Source organism: Sceloporus occidentalis, unplaced genomic scaffold (genome assembly GCF_023333645.1).
Source record: "Sceloporus occidentalis isolate IW3139 unplaced genomic scaffold, rSceOcc1.0.p SCAF_4, whole genome shotgun sequence".
Lineage (NCBI taxonomy): Eukaryota > Metazoa > Chordata > Lepidosauria > Squamata > Phrynosomatidae > Sceloporus > Sceloporus occidentalis.
Window position 1 is genome coordinate 141459722 of NW_028316984.1, and position 19997 is coordinate 141479718.

General features: G+C 41.2%; 1 protein-coding gene across 4 annotated transcripts in view; it reads left to right on the forward strand.

Moving 5' to 3' along the window:
• Positions 1 to 19997, forward strand: part of RGS6 (regulator of G protein signaling 6) — a 325966-nt gene that overhangs the window by 18248 nt on the left and 287721 nt on the right. For all 4 annotated transcript variants that reach the window (XR_016280962.1, XM_089521809.1, XM_089521807.1 and 1 more), the window contains exon 2: positions 5069 to 5168. Coding sequence is in view for 3 of the 4 variants with exons in the window: in XM_089521809.1 (XP_089377935.1) it covers positions 5094 to 5168 (75 nt within the window). In the remaining variant the exon portion in view is untranslated. The remainder of the gene's footprint in view (positions 1 to 5068; positions 5169 to 19997) is intronic.

Consider the following 19997-nt stretch of genomic DNA (forward strand, 5'->3'; position numbering starts at 1 on the left):
TCTTCCTCCGCTAGGAAATCATTTTTTTAAAGAAATCCTCTCTAGGAAAGCATTCTTCCAGAGTATTTACGCAATTGTGCCCTGCAAATGTCTGGACTTCGAGTTGAGCCCTGTGTTGTGATTTTTGCTATAATACATTTCCATGTCTTTACCAGTGTTTTAACTGTATGCATGGAAATCTGTGCATTATTTTGTGTTTTATGCTTTTTAAGCTGCCTCAAGGAAATTGCTTCAGACTGGATATGAAGTTGAATAATAATAGCTGTGTTCCCAAAGAACAGCTTAGGGTGCTGCTTGAGAAGGAAAAAGCCCACACATCACTTTGTGTATATGCATCAGGGCTCCACACGCTTGGGGGGGGAAAGTTACTTTATGGACTGCAACTCCCCAGATCCCTTAGGCCGCATGATGGCTGGAAATTTTGGGAGCTGTCCAACAGAAGGTTATATTTCTCTGCTGCCATGGTGGACCCAGACCTTAAGGGTCGTCATGTCAATGGGCAGCATTCTCTGCTGTCTTCTTTCCTTCCTGAATCTGCATCACAAAGCTCATCAGGCATCAGGCTTTGCAGGAATCAGACACATGTGAATGGGAAGTCTTAGGATTCAACACACATACACACAGAAGGAAGAAAGGAAGGGAAAGAAAAGAAGGGGAACACAGGAGGTTTTGTTCTTTCTGTTTGTATGTGCTTTCAGGTTGCCTGTCAAATTACAGGTGGCCCTATGAATTTCATAGGATTTTCTTGTTCACAAACATGAGGAGCACCTGAGTAACTGAATACTTCCAGTTCAGTATTGCTCTAATCAGGCTGGGAATCATGTTGGCTTCAGTCCATACTTAAAACTGCAGTCAATTTTTGCAACCATCCTGTCCACCAAGATTTTCCCAGTGAGGTTTTTTTCAAAAGAAACAGGGATCATATATATTTACTGGTGGTTTTTTTTTTTTTTTACACAAAAAGCAAAGCAGCCTGTTGCCTGTCAGAAAAATGAATACCAAGAGGTGTTTTTGCAATTTCTTTCTTCTAAAATATAGTTTACGGCACCTGGTATTCATTGGAGGTTTCCCATCCAAGTAGAGCCTTATCACACGTGAAACAGGAGCCCCAATTCAAAGCACTTCCGTAGCAAAGTTGAAGCAGGGTCACTTCGAATCCGAGGCAATTCACATGATGAACTATCATACATGAAGAACTTAATTGTGGTGATTCCTAAGTCAAAGCACAGTGAGAGCACTTTGAATTACCACACCAGTACATACCATGAGGATTAAACTATTTGAATTGGCACCCGTGCGCATGCTCAGTGGGGGTCTGAATGCATCAAGACCTTTTATGCTTCCGGGGTGAAGAAGGGGACCACTTCCTAGGTTCCACTTTCATGTGAATGCAACCCTCACATTAATTGTTCCTGACATCTCTTCCCCCGCCCCAGCCTCCGATGGCCCCCTCCTTTGCTCCCATCTCTCCCTCCAGCCTCCTGGTTCATTCCCCCAACCCTGTTATCTATATCTTTATCTGTTTCATTCCTCCAATCCTGTCATCTACATTTAAATCTAACCTCTGTTTCATTCCACTAACCCTGTCATCTACATCTAAATCTACCCTCTTTTTCATTTCCCCAACCCTGTCATCTAGATCTAAATCTACCCTTAGTTTCATTCCCTCCATCCCTTTCCAGTTTCATGTGAATGCTAGCCTCATGTGAATAATAGGGAATGTCACCTATCCCTACATGCCCTCTGCTTCATCCGAATGTGTCACCGGCAAAATTATTATTATTATTATTATTATTATTATTATTATTATTATTATTTTGCAGTGAAAGAAATTTTTAATATTATTATTAATAACAATATTTCCTTAATAATATTAATAAAAAAATTTTTCACTGCAAAATAATCAGTGTAGAAGCTGCAGGTCTACTTGGAAGTAAATCCTTTGAAGGAGGTTGCATCTGCCTGGGAAATAATCCAGTTTGACTCTACTTTAACTGTCATGGCTCACGGCTATGGAATTCTGGGAACTGTAGTGTCATGAGATATTGAGCCTTCTCTGCCAGAGAGCTCTGGTGCCTCAGCAAACTAATAACTTATTATTATTATTATTATTATTATTATTATAAAATTGATTATTATTAATATCATTATTATTATTTTAAAATAATAAATTATTATTTTAATAATAATAATAATAATAATAATAATTTATTATTATTATGAGAGTGTTGTTGTGGTGTCCTTGGCTTGAGGCTATGGAATTATGGGGGTTGGAATTTGTTGTAGGGTCCTTGGCTCAAGGCTATGGAATTATGGGAGTTGGACTTTGTTGTGGAGTCCTTGGCTCAAGGCTGTAGTATTCTGGAAAATGGGGTTTGTTCTGGGGTCTTTGGCTTGAAGCTATGGAATTCTGGGAGTTGGAGCCTCTGCCCCAGCCTCCGGTGGCCCCCTCCTTTGCTCCCATCTCTCCCTCCAGCCTCCTGTTTCATTCCCTTCATCCCTGTCATCTACATCTAAATGTACCTTTCCGAGCACCAGAAGCAAATGGGGCAAAATTGCAGCGCAGCATCATGGGAAATGTGAGACCTTGGAGGTTTGAGGGGGGGTGTACCAGGACGGAAGCGAAGTTGCATTCCACACCAGACCAATTCGGAGTGAAATCGAAGTGAGCTTGGAAGCAACTTCTGTGAATTTGCATGTTACCGAATTCATCAAAATGAGGAGTCACTTTGGATTCACTGTGGAAGCGCCACGGAACAACCCCCCATAGAAAGCAATCATGTGTGATAATACATCATGTTATCATGTGGATTCACATCGTTGGACCCGCACTGGCTTTGGATCAGAGCTGCAAAACCCCCCGTGTGATAAAGCCCACAGACACACTCACACATACTCACATACACTCACACATATATGCATGTGCAAACCAATAGCACTTCTTCCAAGTTTGACTTGGATCCAAGATTCAGTGATTAACTGCATCCTTTTTGGAACTAAGACTGCAGAAGTGCTGTTCAGTTTCTTTTTATCACCCCTCCCCCAATATGCATGAATGAGGAAGAAACAATCTCAAAGTCATGGTGTCTTTCTTGGCAAAGTTATTCTGTGAGACAAATCCTTAAATATATGATTATGCTTTCTCAAGTCTGAAAGGGCTACAAAGAATCAGCGACAGGTCAGCAGCATGTAGAGCTGGAGCTACAGTAGATCTCTTGGTGATGTACAATACCTATGCAACAATTTTCCTTTAGCTAATTATTTCATAGAGTAGTAGCAACAAAATAGTAGACTAGTAGCAACAAAATGACTCCCTGGTTCCCATGATCTTTGCTACTGAAATGAAAAAACTCTTGGGTAACAGGGAGTTGATTTTTTGCTTGGAAGGATTATGAGCTCTGTTAGTTCTGGAACTAAAAACAAAATCCTGGGCTCAGAATTCTTTATTGCCAGGTCTGTATATTTGATTCCAGCTTCTGGTTGGTGACTCTTGAGAGTTATACTGATGGAGGAAATAAACAGATATCAACCTGAAGTTCACCACTATCATAGAGCAAAGGTAGAAATGGGGATGGGATGGGGACAGATGATCCCTGTGCCTTGTTAACCTTTTTAGCTCTTTAGCAAGAACACTGTGAGCACACCTACTAGGATGTAAATCCATTTCAACTAAGTGGAACGTATTTCTGGGTAAAACATAGTTTAGGGTGCTGACCTGTGATACCTTTTGTTAAGTTTATTGCTGGTTAATAATCCAGGTAGTGGGTTGGTGGTTAGGAAATAATGTCTTGACAGCTGATAACATCTCTCTGTTTTGACTGACATACCCATCAGGGCCTACAGAAAAGGAAGGGAAATTGGCTGCTGGAAAGCTGAAACTATGAATAATGCTTGTGGGAGGATTACTTTTTTGGAATCTGCCTTGAGCTGCCTGTTTGCTTCTGCTTTTTGTTTGACAGTATGTTTGTAAATATACCAGATATTACAAAAGCACTTATCTTCAGTGATCTCTCATCTGTAGATAAACAAAATCTGTATAACTGCCCTCGTAACCTACAACCACTTGGAGAGCCTGTAGGACTAGGTTATCAGTCCGCTGTTATCAGGTCAGAACATTTCTCTGTCTCATGCTTTCAGGTATTATTTATGGCTCTCAGCAGTAGATAATATGGATATGGAATGTGAGGGGGAAAGGTGAAAATAAACACAGAAATATATTTTTAGAGCAAAACTAGCAGTAACCTTATTGATTAGTGCTAAAGTGTCTTGTTGCAGCATAAGGGAGTGGATCCAAGCATCAGTTGACTAGCACCTTCCAGAGTCAGCTGGGAGAATTGGAAGCTGGTAGGATCTGGGAGAGAGGTGCAGGGAAGAGCTCCCAGCTGGGCATTTCCCTTAAAACCTTCACTCTAAGATGATTTAAGGGGAATCCTAAAAATTGGGGCTGGGGTAGGATAAGCATGCAAGCACTTGCTGCCCCAGACTGGATTCGCCCCAGTGCCCTGTCTGGCTTGTCACAGAATAACATGAAAGTGCAAAAAATCCTGCATTTCATGGGGCTGAAAACCATTTGAGCTGACTAAAACATACAGGTAAAATTCTTCCCCAGCTCAGTCTAACAATGATTGCAAGAATACACAGAAGTTGGAAAGATCACCGAGGACTGAGGAAGAGAAATGCACCAGAAGTCATTTTATATTCCCCAGGCAGACCAGGGATGAAATGTTCCTTCTGTCCTTGGGCCTGCCTTCCCAGCAAGATACCTTGTCAAGCCAGGTCGAAGATCTCATGCCCCCTTGCTGCCCCAGATTGGGCTTTATTTTCCATTGGGAAAGACTTGTATCACCACCTTTCACAAACATTCACACATTCCACTGCTTGCTCTGTTGAGTGCAAATGAGGCTCTGGGTAAGGCCAAGGTCTGTGTTAAATGAAAAGAAAAAGAACACTGGGTAATTTTTATTGTTGTTTCTCCTACTGTGCCTCACATATTTGATTCCAAAATGTTTCCTCTTACATTCCGATTTGTCTTAATATTCTTTCTCAAATATTGTTCTTGCCTTTGCAGCCACTGGCAACAAGAACTGTCCATCATGGCCCAGGGAACCAGTGACATGGAAACTGCTGATCAAGAGGAGAGCTCTCCAAACATGATTGTTTACCGAAAGGTAAGAAATTCAGAGTAATTCATAACTTCTGTGTCAACTTCTGAGCTTGGTAATTAAGGAATCATCAACCCCTTTAAAAAACAACAACACTTTCTATGAAATGACTTCCTAACTTTTTATGTTGCAAGATTTCTTGTTTTCTGTTGTTTTCATCTGTAGTTGAATGCACTGCAGTTCAGAGGAGAAGGCAAAGTGTGTTCTGACTACTGGTTAAAATAGGTGGAACCTTGGGTTTGTTTATTATAGGCCAGATTTAAATAGGCCTTTGTGCAGCCCCCCCGTCATGTGCTAGGGGTTGGCCAAAGATATAGCATCCATACCGGCCTGACCCCTAGCACGTGACGGGGGCATCAAAATGGTGATGCCCTGTACACACGGGTGCCGCCATTTTGATACAATGGACACATAGTGTCCGCACATCCTGGCACCTTGCGGCATCACAAAGGCGCCACAAGACGAACCCACTTTTTGCGGGTTCTTTTTGTTCCACGACAGAGCCGCGCAGTTTGTCCGCTGCGGCTCCCTCATGGAGCAAACCAGGGCGGCAGGAGACCGCCCTTTTTGGGCTGTCTGTATCCCGCCATAGGTATTAATATATTGCTCTTTTTAGGTACCCGTGCCCTAAAAATGGTTTCTAATCATAGAATCATAGAGTTGCAAGAGACCACAAGGGCCATCCAGTCCAATCCCTTGCCATGCAGGAACTCACAATCAAAGCACCCCTGACAGATGGCCATCCAGCCTCTGTTTAAAAACCTCCAAAGAAGGAGATGGTAGAATAAAACCATGTAATATCAATATAAACCACGAATACAAAATTGTTCTTTAAAAACAGGACAGAAATAAAAGCTTGGTGAAACAATACATTTTTTATTATCTGTTGAAAACTCAAAAAGGATAGAACCAATTTGATTTCTGTTGGGAGAGGGTTTCATAGTTCAGTTCCTGTTACAGAGAAGGCCTTGTCTTGCATGTCCCATTCGTGTTTTGCTGAATCCTGTCCAACCATAACCAAGATAAACCTAAGTAAGGCACTTCACTGGCCTGAGAGCAACCAAATAGGCTATACTTCAATTCAGTTTTGGTCAGTAAACTAGAAGAAGTTGTGTTGGCCATTTAGTAAATTCAAACAAAAATCCACCAAAGAGTAATACTTTTATTGGACATTTGAAATGCACAATATATTTGTTGCAAGCTTTCAAAGCTCCACTGGCTTCTTCATCAGGCAAGATGGTACATACCACACAGGAGAAAAATTAGAGATGTTAGTAAGATGCTTACATTTTATTGTTTCTGTCTTTAGTTAAGATGGTATGGGGAGAGTATCTTTGGCAGACTGGCCCCTCCTCCTCTGGCCGTGTGGCAACTGAGCATAGTCTAGGAAATTGCTCTGCCTACAAAGAGGCCTGTGGCCTCACAGGAATGGAGACATATTGGATTGCCAAAAGGAGTCCTTGTTGATATGCGAATGGACATTTCAAAATGTGGCAATATGGCCAGTACTGTTCACTCTGCACTCTGCCCACCATGATGTTTCCAAAAGGGTTTACAGTGAAAATGTTTAGCATATAGTTTAACAGCTTTTACAATGTTTTTTTGTGGGGTTTTCCGGCTATGTGGCCATGTTCTAGAAAATTTTCTTCCTGATGTTTTGCCAGCATCGGTGGCTGGCATCTTCTGAGAATTTTACTATAATGCCCTACAATCACTTAAAGAAAACAATAGGCATTTGGACACATTGATGAGTGTATGGTATTCTGTGCTGGACAGTATTTTAGTAGTGATTATCAACTGCAATGTTTTTGGTGCCAAAGGAATGTCATTGACAGGACTGCCCTAGCCCATTCAGGTTTTCAGATTTATCAGTTCTGAATGCTACCTGGTAAGCTATTAATTTGGTTTTTTGTGTTATCCAGTTCAAAATTAGTACCTTCGTATTTAATGTTCTTCTTACCTCTTACATTGTAGTTGTTATGATTAAGTACAGGTTGTGAGGTATACTAAAGATTATGAGGTTAAATACACATAGATCCCATTTAGTGCCATTTATCATCTCACACAAGATCACACCTGTGACTGGTCATTAGTTGTAACCATCATTATTTCCTGAGATCCTCTTCAGTATGAACACCTTTATGTCAGGTTCCAGGAGTTCTTTCACACAACACAGTCATTGTAATATAATTCCATTTTAACTGCCATGGTTGAGAATCCTGGGATTTGCAGTTTAGGGAGGGATACTTAGAATTCTCAGCCAGGGAGTTCTAATGCCTCACCAAAATGCAAATCCCAGAATTCTGTACGATGGAGCTGTGGCTCTTAAAGTGGAATCAACAGTCTGAAGGAGGAACCTCAGAAACAGTTGTCTATACATACATAGCTAATTACCTATCATAAGTGAGTGTGTTGCTAGAGCAGATTACAGTAGTCTCACCTCATGTGTGATCTGTATAAGAAGGTTATATTCCCTTAGAATGAAAGAATAGGGCCAGCTGTTATCAGTACGATGATGACACCCAAATATATTTCTCAATGTCCTGGTCATCAGTGACAACAACAGATGGCATCTCTCCCCTCAGCCAGTGTCTTCAGGCAATAATGGATTGGATGAGGGAAAAAAAGCTTGATATGAATCCAGACAAAATGGAAGTACTTACGGTAGGAGCCCCCAAACCAGTTATTGGGCTGCAACCTCCAGTCCTAGAGGGTCTCACACTCTCCTTGAAGGACTGTGTTTGCAATGCTTCTTGACCCGTCGCTTCAGATGAGGAATCAAGTGAATGCGACAGTCAAGAGCGCCTGTCATCAGCTTCGGCTGATACGCCAGCTGTGCCCTTTCCTGGAACGGGGTGACCTCGAAATTGTAGTACATGCGCTGGTAAAAATCAAGAATTGATTTTTGCAACGCACTCTACATGGGGCTACCCTTGTGCCTAGTCTGGAAACTCCAGTTGGTACAGGATATGGCAGCCAGGTTGGTCACAGGAACAGCAAGGAGTGACCATATAACACCAGTATTGAAGTCACTCTACTGGCTGCCTATCAGTTTCTGGGCACATATAAGGTGTTGGTTATCACCTTTAAAGCCCTACATGGCTTGGGCCCAACCTATCTAAGGGATCGCCCCCTTCCATATAATCTGCCCCATACACTCAGGTCCTGTAGGAGGAATTTACTACAGCCCTTAAAGGCCAGATTGATGTGACCTCCCAGAGGACATTTTCTGCAGCTGCTCCCAACTTATGGAATGGCCTGCTGGACGAGATCCGTCAAATTACCAATCTAGAAAGCTTTAAAAAAAGCCATTAAGACGGTTCTCTTCCAGCAGGCCTTCCCAGAATAAAATACTTGGCCACTAATAAGACTTCCCATTTATCGAACCTTGCCCATGGTTATTGCCTGGATTTAAAATGTTAGTTTTAGTTTTATATTGTTTAATCTTGTTTTAAGGGGGGTATTGTGTATATAGGGATGTATTTTAGTCTGTTGTACGCTGCTTTGATTGCTTGGCAAAAAGCGGGATAAAAATAAATTTTGTATTTATTATTATAGTTAAAAAATTAGATGAAAAGTGCCTTTGAAATTTACAGCAACAAATATATAAATATATATTAATTGATTTACTAATATGGCATGCAGGATTTGAGGTACTTTGGGAGGTTACTTTTATAGTTAATCTGGCACTGAGAATATTGACTTCTACATTAATATTTGCTCATCTGTGAAAAACTAATATTTTTTAAAGAGAGGAAACAAACAAAATGCCTTAAATGGTGCTGGATATTTTCTTCTGGTCTGTAGGAAACGGAAATTGCACATGAAACCGGATTAGTAATCAATAAGCATGTTTAGCCACATCCTGGAAGAACTGCTGAGGTTTACTAGGTTACCACTGTCAGGCACACATATTATTTACATATACACAGCATGATCCTGAATTTAATCTGTGAGTTCTATCATGCTTGGGGAAGAAAAGGATTAATCACAACAGTAGCACACAGATTGTTTGCATTTGGCCTTCCTTGCAAATAAAAGATATCAGATGTAGTTTACACAAGTATAGTACATAAACTAAAGGGCAAAAATTCACAGTCTACATAAGCATGCTCTTTTTAGCTTCTAAAATCCTATTACCATTTGTTTTGAGTCTCGACTTTGCTACACATATGAGGCATGAAGCATGAGGTTTGGATTTGTTGAAAAATTTATTAACAATTCCATCCATTCCTTTTTTCCCTTCCTCCTCTGTTCTCCATACACCACACTGACCTTCCTCCATTAGCTGTCCCTTCTTTAAGATAAACATCTAGGCAAGTGAACTGGCTGGAATGATTCAAGTAAAGTAGGATTACATAGACTCATTAAATCCTAGAGTTGGAAGAGACGACAAGGATCATCTAGTCCAACCCCCTGCCATGCAGAAATACATGATCAAAGCATTCCCAACAAATGGACATCCAGCCTCTGCAAAGGCCTAGCCAAAAATAAATAAATATATATATACATTTCTTTGTGTATACAGTGTAAGCCTACATTAGTTCACCATGACAGACAAAGGAATACTGCCATTACCTGACCACCACTGTGATTTTTAAAAATGTTTAGTTTAGTTCAATCATTTCTGAGAACTGACAAGCCAATACAGAAGTGCCTTCTGATTTTGACACACTGAAATAACTGAAAACAAAACACTTTTGCACACACAAACATCTGGCCCCAGATTTTCCTCAAGAATTGCCTCTCACATGGGTAAATGTCTACCTAAAGCCATTGTCATTCTTGAGATACTTTACTACCAGTAGACACACTCAGAGATGCTGCAAAATGCAGCAAAACCCACAGTACATCAATACCTTTACTGGCCAACCAAAATACACAAAATAACTCATGCAAGCTTTCGAACTTTCACTGGCTTCCTCATCAGGCAAAGATGTTAAAAATCATACAAGAGAAGAAAAGTGTTGATATTAGAGCCACAGGGCTACATTTTGTCTCAGATGTTACTTCTGTTGTCAGTTAAGACGGTCCAGAGGGATCTCAATGAAGGCAGAGGCCACTTGCCTTGTTGACCATGTGGGGACTAGGGGAAATAAAAGACAGGCAATGAAATTACAACTCCCATTAACAACAGAAAAATAACTTCCCTTGAGAGCCAGACTGTACTTGTCCTGTGCAACACTTAACTGCCTTTTCTTAGGCAAACAACGCTGAATTTCTCAAGAAGTCCCTGTATTGGTATATCTGGAAAAACTTTTTGGTGCCGTATAGGTAAAACATCCTGATTCTAGTCCTAATGAAAGAGCTTTATCTTTGTTGGAGGCAAAAACCTCAGAGTTCAGACCCACTCCATTAACTCCCTCTTGTTAAAGTTCACCCTGTTGCAGCAGAATTCAATATTCAAGAATAGCTATGCTGCCCATGCAGCAAAATAGAACAAAATTCAAAACCCACAAAAGAATGACACCCTTACTGGCCAGCCAAAATGTACAGAATACATCGTGCAAGCCTTCAAAGCTTCACTGGCTTCTCCATCAGGTAAAGATATCAAAAATCATATAGGATAAGAAAAGTAACAATGTCAGAGTCACTGGCCTATATTTTGTCTTCTGTTAAGATGGCCTGGACTAGGAATCTCAATGAAAGCTGAGACCACTCCCCTTCTTGGCCATATGGCCAAATGACAAAGGACAACAAAATACAGGTAATAAAAGTTAATTCCATTAGCAACAGAAAAGTATATTCCTTTGAGATCCAGGCTATTCTTGTCGTATGCAAAGCTAACTACTCCTTCCTTAGGCAGAGAACACTGAATTTCTCAACAAGTGCCCATACTGTTACAACTGAAAAAATCTTTAGTGGCTGTATAGGAAGTCCAAATGATTTTTTTTTAATAACATCAAAAATAGTGACAGTTGAGTGTGATAACAGGTGTTCCTTTAGCTACCCAGTATTGTGTATTACAAGTTGTAGTTTCATTGTAAATGATTGTTAATATTGGGCAACATTATATATGCAGTATGTTGAATATTTTGGTATGTATTGGCATGTGTACAGGTATACCACAGTACATGAAATAAATGTGTTCCTGGGCATTACCTTTGTAACAGAAATACTAGGTACTAGAAATACTGGGTACTAGGCAGAAATAACATGGAAAGAATAGAGCTACATTCCTACACCACAAAAAGAAAGCAGGTCAATCTGTTTCAGCAAACATTATTCATGCATATGTGAGTGAAACAACCCTAGCATGAGTAATCAAAACATTTTGAACCTTGAAGAAACCACTTGAAGGCTTCATCCAGGCTTACACTTTTTTTAACCAGCCTCCATCTTTTTATTTTTATATTTAGGATTTCCATTTTGCTGTCAAATGTATTGATCTGTACTTTTTTTTAACATGCTGGGGTTAGCTGGTGAGACAGAGCTATCTGCTTTCCACCTTTCTGTGTGATTTGCTGTTCACGCATACTCAGTAAGGGATTCTGGAGGCAGTTGCTGTTCACCTTGCCTCTTATAGGCAGGCACATACAGCTATGGTAGGATCAGCTATAGTAGAATCCCACTGTTTTTCAGGTCAAGTTTATTACATTGCTTACTACAAATATTCTGCTGCAGCCATCACTGAAAGTCTGTTTTTCTCCAGCTTTCCTTCACAATCCTCCCAATGCCGACCTTACTAAAATATATACTCAGCTAGATAGAGGAGGAAAAGGAGGATCCTAGACAGGTATAAAAATACTTTAATTTCTTTGTGAGAGGCTTTTTAAACTGATGTATACCTGTATTGGCCTTCTATATAGTAATGATAAGACTAGGCTTGCCATATCCCGCCTGGGACTTTCCCGGTTTGGGGCGGGTCCACACGGTCCTGCCCTGGTTTGGCCCCGCCCCCGGGATTGCCCCCACCCCCGGGTGAGATATGGCAAGCTAAGGGAGGCTTTCCCTTGCAGCTTGGGCCAAGGCCTGCAGGGAAAGCCTCCCTGAAGGGGAGGAGTCCCTCCCTGTTTGGGCTCCGCCCCCACCGAGGGCGGGGCCCAAGCTGAGAGGGAAAGCCTCCCTGAAGGGGAGGAGTCCGTCTTGCTTGGTCCCCGCCCCCGCCAAGGGCAGAGCCCAGGCCCAGAGGGAAAGCCTCCCTGAAGGGGAGGAGTCCCTCCACGCTTGGGCTCCGCCCCCGCCAAGGACGGAGCCCAGGCCTGCAGGGAAAGCCTCCCTGAAGGGGAGGAGTCTCTCCTTGCTTGGGCTCCGCCCCCACCGAGGGCGGTGCCCAGGTCCAGAGGGAAAGCCTCCCTGAAGGGGAGGAGTCCCTCCCTGCTTGGGCTCCGCCCCTGCCGAGGGCGGGGCCCAGGCCCAGAGGGAAAGCCTCGGAGGCTCCTATTCAAATGTAGGACACAAAAAAAAAATGTGTCCTACATTTGAAAAATTTGTCCTACATTTGTCCCGGTTTGGAGGTCCTGATGAATGGCAACCCTAGATAAGACTGGAAGGCTTGTGACTGAACACTAGTCAGTATATTAAAATAAAGAGAGTTGGATAGTAATTCAATTCTTCATTTTCCCTAGATGCCTGTTTCTGTTGTTTTTCTGCTGTCTTCCAAAGTATATGCTATCTAGGCCAAAAAGCTTTCATTTGAACTGAATTTGATTGTATTGCTTCTTTCTTTTGGCTTCACTGTGGGTACTGCAGAAAACAAGCACATTTGAAACAACATGGGGAAGTAGTGAAATACTAAACAAGTCATAACAAGGAACATCAATCGTTTTTTCATACTGTTTCTTGTCCTTGAAATTTAAGCTGAACTGATTATGTTGCTCATTTCAGTCCTGTATCTTGAATCCAAGTGGCCCAGGGCTTTTGCTTACCAATAACAGAGCTCATGAAAATAAACACTGTAAGGGCCAAAGAAAGATGCTTTGTGCCATGCAGCTAGAAAGTCAATGAAACAAACTATTCCCCCTCATTACCAGAAAGATTTGGGTAACTTTGGAGATGGTTCAGCGGAACCATAACATGGCAATGTATTTTGGAGAAATTATGTGTTGCTTAATTTTATCCTTTATTAATTTTTTGCCATTTTGAAACGAAAAATGTCCCCTGCATAAATAAGCTAACATATTATAGCAGCAGCATCAATATTACTAATCCTACATTTGGGGGGCATGTTTGAAGGAGGGCTGGAGACTAAAAAAAAGCAGCATAGATCTCAGCTTGAAACTAGCAAGCATTCACAAAATACTCTAAATTAATTAGGATTCTTAGATGTCAGGGGCTGGCCCTTAGTCTCAGAGCTTTGCCACTGTTCTCTGGTCCTCAGAGTGAGGGGAAAGAATTGCAAAATGAGAACCCTGTGTTGAAGTGTGTGTGTGTATAAACGTATACCTCAGTTAATGAGGTATATGTGTTGCTGAGCATTATTCCTTTACAAAAACAAAATTGGCATCCGGGCAGAAATAACATGAAAAGCATAGGGATAGGTTTTTATACCTAAAAAAAAGAAAAAAGAGCAGGTTGATATATTCTTGCAAATTATGGCATAATTAAAAAAAAGAAAAAAATCTTCTAGAGACTACTTGGAAGGTTCTTCCAAAAATGAATTCAGGAATGAGTTTTTAAAATCAACCCCTACTTTTCCTATAATTTCCATTTTGGTGGCAAAACTTCTAGGACTATGATTTTTGACATGCTGGGGGTAGCTGGTGAGGCAGGGTAATTTGCTTTTCCCTTTTCTCTTTGTTTTACTATTCACACAAAGGATTTTAGAGGCAGCATCTGTTCACCTTGCCTGCTGTGGGCAGACACACCTAAAGCAGAATCCCATTCTTTCCCAGCTCTCCCAGCTCAGCCTATATTACAATGTTCCTTGCAGATACACTTAAAGTATAAACTTTTCCAGCCCTTCCTCACCATCCTTCCAATGATCCAGCTAGACAGTGGGCAAGGAGAACACGGAGGCTGGGTGGGTGTTAAAAGCCTTTGTAAAAAGGAGCTTCACTATCAGAGGCTTTTTGAACTGTGTTATGCTTATATATATTTTCCCCATTTGTTAGATTTGTTGTTTTTTTAATTTAAGTAACATACTCTGTTCAGCCGTTGTTGGTACTTAATGTATCATGCTTAATTAACATGACTATGGCTTGCCTCCTGCAACATCACATAGTATCATCCATAGATCTCAGATTTGGGGGAAATTCTGACATGGCAACCCCAAAAATATTTGAAACAAGAGATGATAAAAGCAGCTGTACTTCCTAAGAGAAATTACCAAGGGAGACATGTGCATCCCTTTGTGCAGAGAATTCCATTGGTTGGGGAAATTCACAGAGAGCACTGTCTCTCCTCCCCAGCATGTAAGCAGTTGGTTTTACTAGGGCTTCAGTGGCCAATTGCAAAGCCTGGAAAGGTTCTAAGGGATAGAAGTGGTCCATTAAATAATGTTCTTGAGCCATTTAGGTTTTTAATAGTTAGAAGCATCATTTGGATTCAGACCCAGAAGCAGATAGGCAGTCAGTGTAGTTCATATGGTACTGGAGAGATAAAGTCTCAGTACCTAGCATCCCAAGGCATTTATTCATCGGTATTCTACACTACCTTCAAAACCATATTCAGAAGCAGTCCTGCGTAAAACTTCTAATCTGAATGTAACCAAGGCCAGTCAAGTTTTGCCATCAACAGGATCTCAGCTGGCTAATGAGCTTATAAAAGTCAACACCTATTCACCACCTGTATCTATGCTTCCCCACAAATGCAAGTGTCCTTTAGAAGGAATGTGATTCTGTCTAGATTCCATATCTATCCATAGAATTTATTTCTTGTCTGGATTAGGTATGTGAAGAGATGCTAAATTATTCATTCTTGATGAGACAGCCTGTTGATTGTTAATTGCTGAGAGATTTTTCACCTCTAGCATGAAAATGAGACAATAATATAATAACAATAAAATAACAATAAAAGAGCCCTCCCTCCAATCCATCTGCCTTGGTCCAGGCCTCAGAGGTAGTGAAGAACCACTGGACCTCATCCCCTTTCCCTCCACCATTCCCTTCTCCTATTGTTTCGTGTCTTTTAGATTGTAAGCCTGAGGGCAGGGAACTGTCTGATTAAAAATAATAATTGTAAGCCACCCTGAGAGCCATTAGGGCTGAAGGGCGGGATATAAATACCTAAATAAATAAATAAATAAACAAATAAATAAATAATAAATATATTTTTGGCCAAAGTTTCTACAATTTGTGCAAGATGTCTCCGCACAAAACTAATGTATTTTTCCTTTGTGAAGCAAAGCACACACACAGCAAGCACATAAGGACTGGCTGATTAATCAAAAACACGCAAACCATCCATTTCATGCTTCTGGTTTTTAAAAGTCCATACTACAAGGTGGCAGCTGTTGTAGTCTAGCTGTGCAATTTGTTGAAAGATTTTTCTTAAAAGTGTAAAAACTCTGTAAAGACCAGCAGAAAATATCTCATCACACAAGGGAAAAAAAGCATTAAGGTTTCTCATTCTCATGCATGAGAAAGAGACAAGAAAGAGATTACATCCTTAGGGCCGAAACAGACGGCCCAGTAAAGCTACGCCATGCTCCCAAGTCACCCAGAAGCTGTGCTGGCAATTACATGCTAGCTAGGTTCCAGCTGTCTTGGGGGTATGGCGTTTAGATGAAACTCGCCCAGAGCAGGCAAAAAGCTGGCTCTAGAGGTGAAGGGGTGCCTTTTTTCTGCCCCAAATAGGAGTGGATATTTTTCACTCCTATTTGGAACAGAAGCTGACCAGATTAAGTCTGTGGCGTGCAGTTGCTGTGGCCCCAATCCAGTTCTTTCAGGGGTGGTGTCACACTGCCACTTTGAGGCCATCTGTTTCACCATTCTGTCAAGTTTCATCTTGTTCACCTTCATCTTCTTCAAACTGCCTCCACAGCATTCCAGCGTTAGTTGATGGAGACAAGGAATGGAGCTCTGTGTCATCTGCTTGCTGATGACACCTTGGCCCTAACCTCCAAATGACTATCTTAAATGATTTCAAGGAGGCATTAAAAAGCATTAGAGACAAGATGAAATGTTGTGGCAACCCAAGGCCATAGATGGAACAAAAGTATCTTAGTGCTATTGACAGAACTTTTCTTGCAAGGAAGGACTGGAGCCACCAGAACCTTCCAGTTCCTGTCTGGCCAGACAACCTAGTAAGATGCCATGATAGATTCCTTTAAAAATAGTGTGTGCATTTTAAACAGGCATAATGGAGTGTTTGTTTGGACAACACTAAACACTTGATACCAGTAAATGTAGCATACAAGAAATAGCTGTCTGCTAAATGATTTGCCTGGCAAGAGCGTTAGTGTACATCTCATGTTAACATTGCTAGTCATCTGAGCAATGTGGTAGGTGAGAATATTTAAATCACACCAATGGAAGGATTGCAGGAGAAGTAGCAAGTAGCCTTTCATTGAGGTGTGCTTTGGTAGAGAGCACAGAAAGTAGCTTATCCACCTGTCTGGGGTCTGTGTGCAGATCATGCTGATGGCAACAGCATTTGCTTCATGTCTGAGTGGCTTCCCCAGCACCTAAAATATAGATGTTTCCCATTCAGTCATCATGGAGGAACTAATCTTATTAAATTTACATCTGTCACCAAAAAAGTGGTTTCTTGTGGCTCAGCTATCACACACGAAACAGTAATGTTCATAAATGTTGGCAAACAGTAATGTTCAGTTCTTTCTTGGCCTCTAAATATCTAAGATGAAAAGGTCTACTGTTCTATAACTTCAGGAATTTGTCAGAAGTTCTAAACACTACAGCAGTTGACAAACCAATGTAATTACCCACATGTTTGAGTGACTTACTCCTGTGATCATTGTTCATTTCTGAATTGAGGGCTTACAAAAAATTACTGTGGCTACTTACAAAATAAAATTTGTGAAAAGCATATTTTTCTCCTCCCCAAAATAGCTCCTCTAGTCTCCCATAGTTTCCTGTTTCAGATTCTAGTTCAAACACAAGAATAGGAACAGAACTTCTTTTGATTTTTAATTAACCTGTAAAAGATCATTTTTACAGACATATAAAAAGAAAACCATCACATACAGTACAAATTAGCTTGAAAAGCTGTGTATCTTTCTGGTATAAACTGTCATAGGAGTGGGTGAGGAAAATAGTATTTGTGCATTGTGTTTTGTGTGTGTGTGTGTGTGTGTAAGCATATGTGTAAATATGTCTCTGTGTGTGAGAGAGCGTGCATTTTGGAATTTATCAGGATTAAGCTATGCAGAGAAGAGGAACATCAGAAATAAGACGTGGAAACTAGGGGACTGGAAAGCTAAATCCTCTGCAGAGGGGACACAAGAGGCAAGTGAATGGGGAATCAAAGGTATATAAAAACTGGAGGATCAGAGTGATCTGACTTAATGAAACAGCTGTAGCAGAATTGGTTAGAGAAAGGCAAAAGTCTGAGGTAATATGTCAAGAAGGATTTATTGTAGCTAGGAGGCAGTTTTACTCTGTATAAATCCCTGCTGCTGTTTCAGATGGATAAGACAGACAGCTTTGATTCTCTGTATGGAGAAATTTCAGATCATCTGGTATTCACACTAGTGTTGCATGCTCAAGAATTGAAAACAATGTGCTGAGTTCACAGTATGCTGTTACCCCTACCCAGGGAGTCAATTCTGGAATGGTAGTTGGTTGTGGCACCAGGGCGGAACTACTATTCCAAGAATTCAGTAGCATGGAGCCATGACTGTTAAAGCAGTATGAAACCAAATTATTTCTGCAGTGCAGACGCATCCCCAGAATATTTTCTGCTTTCCTTGCAGGTGCACTCAAGGATGCCAAATGCAATATAGACTCACCAGTGGACAACACCGCCCCTTCAGTTAGCCATTGGCAAACAAAGAAGCAGCTCCCTCTTGGGCAATCCATCCAGTGGGGACAAAGAGAACGGCCCCCACTCACTGCCCCTCCCTTAGCCACAGCCACTCTGTCACATTCCAATGGCAGCCCTCCTCGAAGGAGCGAGGCTGAAGCAAAGAACAAATCTTCCCTTTAAGCCAAGAGATTAAGATGTCTTTAGCTCTTGTCCTGATGCTGAATCCGAGCCAATGGGAAGCTGCTGTCAAGCTGGAGTGGGCCAATGGGGAGGGCATCTTGGAGCGCATGCGAGATCAGTGAACAAGGGAAGGAGGAAGAGAGGGTGAAGATGGTTCCAAGGAGTGAGGGATGTGGCTCTTCAATCAGGCAAGGGAAGAGTTTGATGGACTGTCTCAACATTGAATGCGAAGGAAGACTTTAAGGCAGGGAGGAGGGGCTTGGGTGACACTCCAGCCCAACATTTGCTGGTTCCTCAGGTGGTTCAAGGATGAGCCGTTGCTGCCGCAGCGGGAGGAAGTTGGGATGATAGCACTCTGGCCACTACCTCTTCTTCCTTCTTGTGGGGGCTGCTGGGTTCCTGTCTCTTGTGGCCCCATCACTTCCACATCAACTAGGTAAAAGCACAGGAATTGACCAGCTTTCTCTCAAGTGCTGATTGAACAGCCAAATGGAGAAAGAGATATTCATAAATGTGGAATTATCATATCTTGGTTCCTCACTTTTCTTCTGATTTCTGTTACAAATGGAATAGTAGGCTTCCCGAGGCCTTGGTGCACCAGGGTGAATCATTTGAACATAGAAAGTAATCCAAGGCAGTTTCATACTAAACAATTATAGCATTATGATCTTGTTTTAATTGCCATGGCTGCATCCTGTGGAAGTCTGGATTCATAATTTGGAGAGAGACTAAATGCCCCTTTATAAAACTGCCAATCTCAGGATTTCCTAGGACAGAAGCATGGCAGTTCATAGTGGAATCCTAGAACTATAATTGTTTAGTGTGAAAGGCCCTATTTCTTGTACTGGATGTGGTTCCTTTGATGACAGCTTGTAGGAAATCTTTAAAGACATTACCAACTCCTGTAGGCACTCTGTTAATATGGGTTGAGTATCCCTTATCTGTAGTTCCAAAATCCAAAATACTCCAAAATCCAAAATGGATGGCTGACATAATGACAACTTTGCTTTCTGATGGTTCAGGGTTCAGAAACTTTGTTTGATGCACAAACATATTAAAAATATAACGTATATACAAATGTAAATGAATTTCATCTGTAGACTTGGGTCCCATCTCCAAGAGATCTCATTATGTGTATGCAAATATTCCAAAATCTGAAAAAATCTGAAATCCAAAACACTCCTGGTCTCAAGCATTTCAGATCAGAGATACTCAACGTGTATGTTGTTTATTTTATTATTTATTTGATTACTGTCTAGCTTTCAGCATACATTGTCCTGACAAGGCTCATTACAAACAAAGAAATTCAAGCAGATAAAACATCACAAACAAAGTAAAGTCAGGAAATTGTAGTTTAACAACTTTAAATAAAACCAGCAACTACTCAACATTTACAATAACAGCACATTAATCAAACTGCAGACTAAAATAAAATAACAAAATTATCTTAAAAACCAGCAATTAGCAATCAGTATGTCTCTTCCTGAGGAGAACTTTCTGAAGATAGTGGGCCACCTCTGAAGATGTAGCTCCTATGATAGGAGACCACTACTGTGGGAACTAAATATCCTATAGACACCAGCTCCTGACTGATCTTGGAAGCCAAGTCGGGTCAAGTCTTGTTAGTACTTGGTTGGAAGACTGCCAATGCACACCAGGTGCTTTAGGCTATATTTCAGATGAAGGAACTGTCAAAACCAGCTTTGAGCATTTCTTGCCTAAGACAGCCCTATGGAATTCATTGGTCCTCCATATGTCAACAGGCTACTTGACAGTACACACACACAC